General features: G+C 37.0%; 1 protein-coding gene across 3 annotated transcripts in view; it reads right to left on the bottom strand.

The window, feature by feature from the left end:
- The window catches only part of LOC115919040 (carbohydrate sulfotransferase 11-like), a 47,733-nt gene that overhangs the window by 3,998 nt on the left and 31,681 nt on the right, over nucleotides 1–12,054 (bottom strand). For all 3 annotated transcript variants that reach the window (XM_030997665.1, XM_030997656.1, XM_030997672.1), the window contains exon 3: nucleotides 1,061–1,207. In XM_030997665.1, the coding sequence (XP_030853525.1) occupies nucleotides 1,061–1,202 (142 nt within the window). In that variant the 5' untranslated portion in view covers nucleotides 1,203–1,207. The remainder of the gene's footprint in view (nucleotides 1–1,060; nucleotides 1,208–12,054) is intronic.

Genomic DNA, 12,054 nt, shown 5'->3' on the forward strand with positions numbered 1-12,054 from the left:
AGAAGTAATTAAATTCAAAATGAAAAACGAAAAATGTCTATTGACTAAAAAATACAACGCAAGATAAACATTATTCAAGGGCTAAATAAAAAAATTAAAAGTCTAATAATAATACAAAAAATGACGTTCTGAATTACAATATAAGTTTATTTCCCTTTTTGTACATAAATATAAATGTTGTTTACTGTGCCGGGAGACTGAGGAAACACTGGCCACTTCCAACTTATGATAATATAATAACGGGATGAGTGAAAATCCGCTACTACATGAGTTACATTATGAATCACTTCGTTTTTGGAGTTGAATCTACTCAAAATTATAGTGGAATACGTTGTCAAAATTGGTTTTAATTACTCTTTTGAGCATAGATATCCACGACATGATCTCTAATTCTTTAAAGAGTGGATTTACACTCAATATATACATATTGCGAGAGTATAGAGTATATATAATCCTTTACATTCAAATAACCCTCTAAATTCTTGCTGGCCCTCAGACCCTTACACGACAGGCCAAACTTAATGAAATGAAAAAAGTCGGGAGAAATTAATCAACTCATCACTTAAACATCTGAAGCGTGAATCTGTCTTGATCGTCATCATAATCTCTCGTTTCCAACCAGCTCATTTCCAATTATATCAAAGATAGTGAAGTAAAAAAAAAACTCTTTCTCTTTGTAAGATATTTTGTTTTGGTAAATGACTTAATGAATTCATACAAAGTTTGATTGTCCTAAATGGGTTGCATACCTCGTCATTATAAACATTACAATTATCTATCTAGTGTCAAACCCAAACGCAGGGGAAGACAATTCCGTTTTCAGGCAAGCTATCTGCTTATACAACAAAATTAAACAATCATAATAATTCGAAGTTAGTTAATAGAATAAACAACCAATTGATGTCTTTTGTTACCTATGCGTTATAGTGCGATCTAATAGCTACTTTCGGATTGCACAGCACACGAGGCATTAGAAAATTTTGTTCTCACTACCCATGAGAAATTTCAGCATAATCAGTGAATCCTGTTAATTTATTGTTTTGAGAAACAAATAACTCACCTGTTATTCTACCAAGTACTGATGATTGTATGGACGGTGTTGAGGGCGAGATGTAGACCAAGAGAGTGAAGGTTAGCATTAAAATCAATGCACACCAAAGTGCGAATTTACTCATGGAAGCCATATTGAATCGTGCTTTCATTCAAACTGTTAAAGATAAATAAAAGAGTGACAAAGAGAAGAACGTTCGGGATTATTAAATCAAATAAAGATGACAACATAATAGAAATATAACTGACATGAAACTTGATAATTTTCTTATAAGAATGATAACGAACAGTTATATTTTCAAGCTAGCAAAACTAAACTTACTAAAGTAATGCCACAAAGTAAATAACGTCACATCGTTTCAAAATAATTTAGAAAGATAGTTCCCAGAAATTAAAAGCAAGGAATACGTTGTTCAAAATTCTTTTGTTCATTTAAATAAGGATGATTGATTATAATCAAGTTTATCTCGACATCCTTTGTCCACAAACGAAATAGAAAATAGAGTGAGTCATTCATTTCATCAACGTTTTTCTTGTAGATGATCCTATACATGCCGCAACTGCATGGGAAGGTAAGAAACCAAAGTTGTTATATTCTGTTACACCAGAAATGCGTTAACTCTGTTCAAAACACAACATCCTTGTGTCTCGTTGTGCATGTGATGAATGGATATCTGTAGCATAATGTTGAGAGACTTGTGTTTTGTTGTTGCTCACAAAGCATTGCGTCGTGGCTTATACATTGTTTGATAAAAGTGGGTATATAAATCACATCGAATCCCGGGAGAGTGATCACGGCTAGATGAAACCATGATCAAAGGCGATACTAATCATTCTAATGGATGCATTCCTTGTTGGCCTGTTTTTAAAGATGATAATCCAGCCTTTCTTAAAAACAGTATAGGGTATACAGTGTGAATCAAAAAAAAGTTTACACCTAGAAAATTGCTAATTATTTTAAAAATCTATGAACAGTAAATTATTATACATCTAATGAAAGAGTGGTTTATCCCGAATCATTTAGTATCATTGTGTGTGGTATGTGTCCATGCGAAGATTTTCAGGAGGCATTGTTTTCGAGAGTGCAAAATCGACCAAAGTTGCTTATGACTGATGTTTGAATAAAATTTGGTCTTTGCAGATCCAAATAACATCCGTAACAAAATTAATCATGCCACACATAATTATAATATCAACGAACGTTTGTGTTTGAGTTTGTGTGTGTGACTTTGCTTCTGCAAAAATCATATGCAATTTGCATTTCATTTGATACACTCCATTCATTCTCTCACTCCGGTAATCCCAACATAATACATACTGTAGGCCTCAATTTGCGCAAGTCGATTTTGCACTCTCGCAAACAATGCCTCCTGTTCACTCAAGCGTGAACACCTACCACACAAAATGATACCAAACGATTTGAGATAAAACACTCTTTCATGTATAATAATTGACTGCTCATAGATGATTTTTTAAATAATTGGCAATTTTCTAGGTGTAAACTTTTTTTGACTCGCATGGTATATCGAGGCATATTATCAAGCAGGAGACGGACCTATGGAACGGACCCCCCCCCCCCCCCCTCCCCCGATGGTGAGGAGAAGTGTATCTGGGTAGCCCTGGATCCCGCATATTATACCTACGGGGAAATTTATTGACTTTTTCAATCTGAGCCTTCAACGGGCCCAATGGGCTTATGGCATCTCACCCCTATATACGATGGGTATACGCCATACAATCGTGAAAACATTTCGCATAATGGATGGGTTCAATGATGCATTTGCCGTTTACGTGGAATTTTAATTTCAGTAGAGAGCGTCAGTCAGGAGATCGGCTTGGACAAAAACCCAATAAATTAAGTTGGTTTAAAATAATGAAGTTTCCTGTCAAGCATAACGAATCATGAGACATCGCTTCAGTATTCACAGATTATTTCCCATGTTACTTGTCTCATAATTATTATTCTACCCTCCAGTGAAGAATCACACATTTTTCTTTCAACACCCATACATCACTCGAGTGCGTTTTATAACACGCAGTTTATGTGAATTAAACATCATGGAAATCGATGAGATGACTCGGGGTCTCCGAAATATTCTGGTCACACATAGTTCGTTGAAACGAAAAAGAATTGTTATGGGTGTAAAGATATAATATATACAATCTTCACCGGTTCATCAAACAAAATAAACAACAACAATAACAAAGAGGAATGAAGACCGAGATAAGACCATGGTTTCCAATCGCGTTAAAACATCAACTGTAAAGATTAAAGCCCAATATCCAATATAAAAAATTGACACACTTCCCAATTTAAGGAAAATTGGATTTCACACCAAATTCTATATATGAAATCCATGCACCAATAATGATAAGAAAATATCTTGAAAAATATGCACCCTCAACACATTAACTTACGCGTAGCTTTGAAAACTTGTAGTTCGAGGAGATCACACGACAGTTCACATGATAATTTCCTTAGGAACAAAATAGAAGCTCACGTAATCAATGCAATGCTTCTCGATATCTCACCACCATAGAAGACATTAATCTCAATCTGAAGTTGATACACCATCGACAGACATTATTATGGAGCACGGTATGACCAACCAATAAATTTGTTTGGTAATTTCTTTTCACGCCAAACTCGTTCGTTGGCTTTCAACAGCGTAACCACAACTCACTCGCTTGATGTAGTTACTTGTGTGAATGTTCAATATTACACCCAACCCGACGACGACGATCTTTTTTTTTTTACGATGGGGCGTGAATCGATTGGAGGGACACTCCTCCCTTACACGCATAGTCATATAGTCTCATTTAACAGACTTATTTTCGTAGACTAAACCCAATCTATCTCAAATACCTCATGTGCAGTAACAATAGTAGAGAACCACCATGCAGCACAATCATTATCCACTTTTTAAAAACCCCTCTCGCGAGGCATAGGACAAAGTCTCAATCATTTCATTAGTATGATTACAAGGCTATACTTAATCCTATATTCTGATTTCAACTATATTTACGCAATATTTTTTATTCAGATAATTCGATATCATGTCCCATAGCTCGCCTTTCACTAAACTTTTACTTGAGAATGTCTAAACATAACTGATTTGCAATAGAACTTGTATAGCTTGATTTCAAACAACTTGCAAGCCGGTCACGTGATTGGTTTCAAATCCAATGTCTTTCTTCATCTTCCTTATGTATGTTTCACTGTGGAATTCGCTGCATTGTCGTTCTTACATGAATGATTGTACTTTAGATTGTAAATTACATTGAATAGTAAATGTGATTGCTTACTGTTGCGATATCACAACAACAACAACACAACAACGCGGTCATCTTCCCAAGACGAAATGCTATAGAAAGATGTATTAGAATTAGGCCTATATGAATTTAGAAGATAATATAATGCTATGTTTCCTTACTGATAATATTCAAGACTTCGACATTTTTCGTAATTTATTTATTGACGTACAAGCGAATAGAACATAGTATCTCACCGCCATACATGACGAGTAGCAGATGCAAACCCCCTATGGCTCAATTCCTACACATTGCATCGTTAAATGTGCGTAGTTAGGTGCACCATTAGAGGTTACATTTTGCACACTAGGGCAGTAGACAGTCGGGCTTCGTCTGTGGGTACAGAATAACTTTGGTGCAACGCGAAAGAATAAAGTTGAACCTTGCGAGGTTCGAAACTTACGTTAATTTGTTTGTCTGTTTCTTATAATAAATTATTAATTTTGGGATCAAGGAACATAAGGCTATTAGTTATTTTTTGTTGAACCCTCATTCTTATAACTTGTTTCGTGTAATTGCTCTGTATTGTTTTCGTTTGATGATGATCTGTTGTTTATAAATTATGTATATTATGTACCTTGTTTTTATTAAGAGTGAAAATAAAGACTAAACTGAACTGAGCTAAAAGGGTTTCCACCCTGCTGCTGTTGCAGCGTTTAATACAGGTTACAAAATGATCCTGATTTCTTGGAGTGTATATACACACACACACGCTCTTTTATAATAGTCTCCATCTCTCATAAGTATAAATACCATAATGAAAACTAAAACCTCATCATAACAGATTTTACCTTTAAATGTTACCTTTAACAGACTGGTAATCTAATTACTGCTTACATTGCTTTAAAGACAGACGGGGTCCAATGCTTAAAACACACACACACACACACACATGCACGCTATAGTGCATTCATATCTAATGACGAAAGTACAGAGCCGATGGATAAGAGTGTTAAGAATGACTTTGATTTATGGGTGCATGGAAGCGAACCCTCTCTCTCATCAAGCGTGAGATGACGCAACCATGCAAGGAGATGGCACCCACAAAATGGTTAGTCTAGCCCGGCAGCCTGTTTAGTGCGTCATTTGCGATGACCTACTATTAAAAAAAAAACTCACATGGTGTGTGTGTTGTGGCCAGGGTGGTAGTGGCATAGTGGTAAAGTAAGATGCGAAGAGTTGCTGGTGGCGGAGGCGGTGGCCATCGGTGCATAAAGTAGTAGTATTATAGAAGTAGTAGTAGTAGCACTAGTAGTAGTATCAGAAGTAGTAGAAGTTGTAATAGTAGTAGTAGTAGTAGTAGTAGTAGTAGTAGTAGTAATAGTAGTAGTAGTAGTAGTAGTAGTAGTAGTAGTAGTAGTAGTAGTAGTAGTAGTAGTAATAGTAGTATAGTGGTGTTGGTGATTGTGGTAATTGTTTTTGCTGTCCTACAGTATGTAGTTGTTGTTGTTGTTGTTGTTGGTGGTGGTGGTGACGGCAGTAGAAGAAGTATTGGTCAGTAGCAGTTGTACAAGACAGTCTCAATAATACTCAATTCCAAAGAAACGGAATCGAGCCATTATCCTATAAAATATAATTGGATCAAAATAAATACAAATGTAATATGGGTAAAACTGTGGAAGTGTAATCATAGTTTTGAGCCATGCCGCCTGCTCCCTCTCTCCTCTCCCCATCCCCCCCCCCCCCCAAATCTCTCTCTCTCTCTCTATATCTTTCTCGCTCTCTCTCTCTCTCTCTTATCCTCCTCCTCCTCCCCCTCTTCTCCCCTCCCCCTCCTCCCCCTCTCTCACTGGCCTCAAAAAACACAAATGTATGGCAAGAACGAGAGAGGTTCAATAACATAAATAGAAGAGAGCACCACTCTCATCGATCGTTAATAACATCGCTTGGGGGTACGCTTCAAGTATGCGTCGAAGAAGGCAGGTGATAGGAAGATTGAATTAATAAAGGATGGGTGCAAAGCTGTGACGAGTCACGGGGGTGGAGGGTGGGGCATAGTTTGAAACAACACTAGAGCTCCATTTTGATCTGGACTTCAGGTTTACAAATAGAAATATAGGTGTGTTTTTCCCGTCGTGATTTCTTTGACTAACACTCAACTTAATAGAAATACTGATTTGTTTTTAACACATACCAGCACATCTTATCCCTCCATTAACTTCGTATACTTCGTAGAAAGGACTGGAAAATCATTCTTTAATTCGCATACATAACATCGATGTATTTGTAACTTTTTTTGCTGTCTTGTTGACGTCTCTCTGGAATAAATATCCTTTCTCCTGCCTTCAAGTGAAGACTACAGATTTGAAGTATGCAAACACCTAACTTGGTTAGACAAGCAATCCAACCGTATGATCCTACGCGCTTATTCCCGTACTAGAAAACTACACGGAGTGCCTCTCCTTCAAGAGTTCGTCTTCGCTTGTTTGCTGATGAGATGCTGATTCAATATTCCGAATTGTTAAATCCAATTAAATAAGCAGCAAGGAAAAGTGATTAACACAGACCTAGATAAGTGGTAGATAGGGTGGGGATTAAGCAATATAGAAGGCTCTGTCGAATGACTGATTTAAAAAAAATCTATTATTTGTATTATCTTTTTAGGGCAAGACTGTAAGAGGCGGGGGGGGGGGTGGGTTGACGCTCCTCTTTATACTCAGACGGATGACGGTGTCATGCTATCCTCTATACTAGGTCCATGGTCAAAGCCCATTATTTGCATTTACTCTTTCTATTCGCTATATCCCCTCCCCTCCTGTCTCCTTCACCCCCCCCCCCCACTTTCTCTATGTATACACAAACAAAAGAAAGAGAGTGAGAATTACAAACATCAGGAAATAACCAACACCCCCCCCCCCTCTCCCCCTCCCCCTCACCTCCACGCAAAAGAGTGTCGGTTTGTTATTTCTCACTGAACGAATTTGCACTATTCGCCATTTACAAATTCTACAGAATATCCAAACAATTTACTTGCTTGTGAGTAATTGCCTCCAATGCCGTAATGTCAATTTGTGTAAGTTCGTTTTACTTTCTCGTGAACCATCTTGCGACATCATAATAATATCAATCTATGTTGTTTAACACTCACGGCAATCAACAAATCAGTCATTTAACTAAAAACAAAGTAACAATTAAATATTGTTAAAGAGGTGCCTTTATGTAAAAGGATGATTATTTCCTCTTTTTAAAAGACACGTTGATTGTATACAGTAGGCTTAAAGGGAAAGTCCACCCCAAAAATAAGTTTGTTTCGATAGAGGCAGAATAATAAGAAAATCAGGTGAGTGAAAGTTTGAGCAAATTCTGAATGAAAATAAGAAAGTTATGAATTATTGAAGTTGTGATCAATCAAACACAAATTGGCAACTCTATGACGTATCATGCGAGCTCAACTTCCATTTGCTCAGTACTAAAAAAATCTAAAATTTTCATTTTCCCTCAAGAAAAATTTCAACCATACATGCACCCTAAATATAATAATTGCAAATATGTTTCTATACTCCCCCTGCAAGGAACAAATATATATTCCGTCATCAATAACGAAGAAAACATGATTTTATGGAATATTATGCACAAAGCAAATGAAGGAGAGCTCGTATAATAAGTCACAGAGTTGCCAATTTGTATTTGATTGATCACAACTTCAATAATTCATAACTTTCTTATTTTCATTCAGAATTTGCTCAAACTTTCACTCACCTGATTTTCTTATTATTCTGCCTCTATCGAAACAAACTTATTTTGGGGGTGGACTTTCCCTTTAAGGTTGCACCATGTGAGAGAGGGGGAGGATTGGAGCAACCGTAAGCCTATATTGTATATCTACATCACCATGAGAGCCGATAACCAGCACATGTTGTATAATAGTTGACGAATAAATACCAGGAGCAAATGTAAATGAAGACCTTATATACTGGGCACAAAAGCTCACTATAATTGAAGAAGAGTTCCTTTAGACCCCCCCCCCCCCCCCCCCCCCCTGAGTGTTGATGTGGACGCTCTAAAAATAAAAGTGCAATCAACAAATTTCTTGCAATGTGAAAAACATGCGGGATATTCTACAAGTTGTTTTGCTGTTATTTTTCGTACAGAAAGGTCGATTAACACCGTGAAATATCTTCATTACCCGGGCTCCTATGTAATTTGATCTATTTTTACATTCTGTCTACAGCCGTTAATCATGGCTGCCAGCATATGGACTGCGTTGATCAGCTACAGGCGACGGGGATCAATGTGATGTAGGGAGTTAAAAAAAAAAAAAGCAGCTCATCCTAAAAGAATTGGCAATGACATCTATTTAAAAAGCACTGTATCAAAATCTAATCTAATGTGAAAGGATATGCAATGTATTGATAACATTGAATAACACTGTTCTCTCTCATCCTTCAATATTAATTCGATATATTATTTTCTTAATTATTTTTGACGGGAGAGGTTTGATACAGCTCATGCATTAAACATGTTGAATTTCCACCTTCACCTTTCCGCCGGAACTCTCCATCATCCTTATCTCTTCTTCTCACTTCTCCCTCTCTCTTTCTCTCTGGTTCTCTCCTTTGGCTTTCTCCTTCTTTGTCTCCCTGCCTCTCTCCCTCACACTCTGTCTCTCCCTGTCTGGTTCTCTCCTCTAGCTTTCTCCTTCTCTATCTCCCTGTCTCTCTCCCTCCGACTCTGTCTCTCCCTCCTCCCCCCTCTCTCTCTCCCTCCTTCCCCCATCTCTCCATCCTTCCTCTCTCTCTCTCTCCCTCTGCTTATTTACCTTCGTCCCTTTCTCACCCATCCTTAATTCTCTCTTTACCCATCATCACAATGGATGACTACGAAGGCAACGCATGCCATCAATCTTGAAGATAAAACCATGGACCCATCTAAAGGAAAACACGCTGTCACAAGATAAAGCTTTTTACATTACGCTAATCTCTACGGGTATATGTAAACATTGATCATTCATAGTGGGACATCTTCGAGACAGCCATAAATCTTCATTGTCACTCAACCCACAGAAAGTGGTTATCCTGACTCGATAAACATTTCGGATCACTTATATTTTTTCCCTTTCTTTATTGCTTATTGGGAGCATATTTCTTCCGAAATTGGTCGCTCATTTTCAGTTGTCTCCTAAATACGGTGTGAACTTCACAAGGATTTATGCTACAACTTTGCAAATTTATGACTGTTTTGTAAGACGTACCATTCTCCGAATGTTACAAAGAAAGCACGGTGCTTAGCACCAATGTACAATAAGCATACATAATACCTGTCGCTTCTGCAGTTGTATTTCGATCATTTTGACGTGAGGAATTCACTGTAGGAAACAACTGAGCATTGTTTTAAAAGAAAATAAGAACTATATTTTCAGCTCATCAAATAGTCTATTTCAAGTTAAACAACAAACGCAAAACATTGATTCTCAGGATATCCACGAACATTGCCTCACGTGTCCCGTATTCTCCACAATATTTGATTTGATTTGATTCGATTTCGCCACTATGTCTCTATGCAAAGATATTAAAGACATAAAATATACCTAACTACTTGTGTAAATTACATAAATCTTAATTCTTAACATATTTTTTTGTAACGTTGATTGGAGAGCTTGCCGGGTAATGTTCACGCGTCGGGTATATACATTGATTATGCACTGGTGCTACGTTTTACAGAAATGACCATAACCTGGTAATTTTAAGTTGGATCCTTGTGCAAATTACGCAAATATTAGGGGATATTACTACGACATCATCTCCGAAGTATCATTGAGAATGGATGAGTACTGTTTAAGACGTTGTCAATCAAAATCTCATTGAATTTTCGGTAGCAAATTGGCCACAACAAAATTAGGAATTTCAATGTGTTCATGAAGTTCATGGGTAGTACTCGAAAGCGGACTAACTTTTGTCTATGGTTTAATCGTCCGACTAAATATGGATTGCCAAGTGTCCATATGAATATAGTTTTTAATAATTTTGATGGGTCCCTAAATTACCATGATAACATAACTATTTCATAGTGATGTTGTTGTAATTAACTATGTTATTACAAAATATTTCTTAAATGAAAACATTTAATTTTAATTTAGTGAAAGATTAAATTATTAAAAACTATATGCATATGGACACTTGGTATTCCATACTTAGTCGGAGAATTAAAGCATGGACTACAGTTAGTCCGCTTTTGAGAATACCACCCATCTGTTTAAGTGATAGTTCATTGTCGTCATGTTCCTTCTTCCTGTGTGAGTGAACTTTCACATCCATATCCTGACACTTCAGTAGAAAAAAGCAATTGGTCAAATATTTGATATGATAGCTAACATTTGGGGTCATTCACTGCAATAAGCAACGATTTGTTTTTGTTCTTTGATTATTGGGGTTATTTTCATGTGAAAAGCCTTAGAAATGTATTTAGTATAATTACGTGAACAGATCTTTCTCATTTTGGTACTAAACTAACTGTTTTCGAAACAAGCCCATTTTCAACCTAACAGATCGTATACATTAAAAAAAAAATCCGTTTATTTCTGTAAGTTTGTTTTGTTTTGTTACATTAATTTCTACTTTGCTCATGTCAAAATAGACAACAAACAAACAAACACATAGAGGCCAAAGGTAGCGACCTGCCGGGGATGTTTCACAAAGATCCTAAGTTGGACATAAAAATTATGGAAAGCCGTTAGCATCATTGAAAACATTTTATAAAAGTTTTTTCAAAAGGCATAACATTTTGATTCAAATCATTCATATTTTCTATTATCAAGGAGATTTCATGTTCTTGATGTGGAATTTATTAAAAGTCTAAAATACTTCAATTTTTGCTTTTGGAAATATTTAATTTTGAGGCTACAAATGGCTCTCCGTAATTTTTAAGTCCAACTTAGAGTTAAGTTTGACTTAGGATCTTTGTGAAACACCCCCGGGTGCTCTATTCTGTCTGGGGATGCAACTTCTAGGTTATGTTAAATATTACTTCATCGCATCTCAAGGTGCCAATTATTATGCAGCACGATATAGAAAGAAAGAAGACAGACAAAATGGAGAGAAAGAGACTGACATTGAGAACAAGAAAGAGAAATGGAGAGAAAGATGGATTGAGAGAGAAAAGGTGGATTCAGAGATGGCAGAGAACGAGACAACAGTCGGAAGATGGACAGTGCATATTGTTGATCTGCTTCAGCAGAGACATCGTCTCGTATTGAGTATTAAAATGGGGGTAGTCGTTTAGGTAGTCGTAGACGGAACCAGGCTGGATGAGTGAAGTAGCTAACAGGAAGCACCTGTCCCCGCGCATACGTGATGAGATGCAAAGTGCTCCTGGTGTCAATTTGGGAGCCAATTTTCCAGACTAACCGGAGTCGTTATTCTACCATCTAAAAGCTTGAGGAGACACCTCTTTATTGATTTATACTATGACATCTAGGCGACGAGGTTCAGCGAGTCCCACTATCCCACTCACTACAATATTGGACTAAAACGCCATTTATTTTTGTGTGAACAGGTCCGTACTTGTCTTCTTCTCTTTTTTTTGGGGGGGGGGGGGGGTCCCTTTATGCAATATTTAATCTCCCGTTCATGATTCATGCATCCTCACTTTTCCCTGAATCAGTAATCTTGACTTGAATTCAAGTTTGCACGCATCGTTGTTTTAAAAAGCGATGGACATTCTACGTTCTTGTGGATAGTCCTTCATTATCATGTT

This window comes from Strongylocentrotus purpuratus, unplaced genomic scaffold (assembly GCF_000002235.5).
Source record: "Strongylocentrotus purpuratus isolate Spur 01 unplaced genomic scaffold, Spur_5.0 spur5_contig_858, whole genome shotgun sequence".
Lineage (NCBI taxonomy): Eukaryota > Metazoa > Echinodermata > Echinoidea > Camarodonta > Strongylocentrotidae > Strongylocentrotus > Strongylocentrotus purpuratus.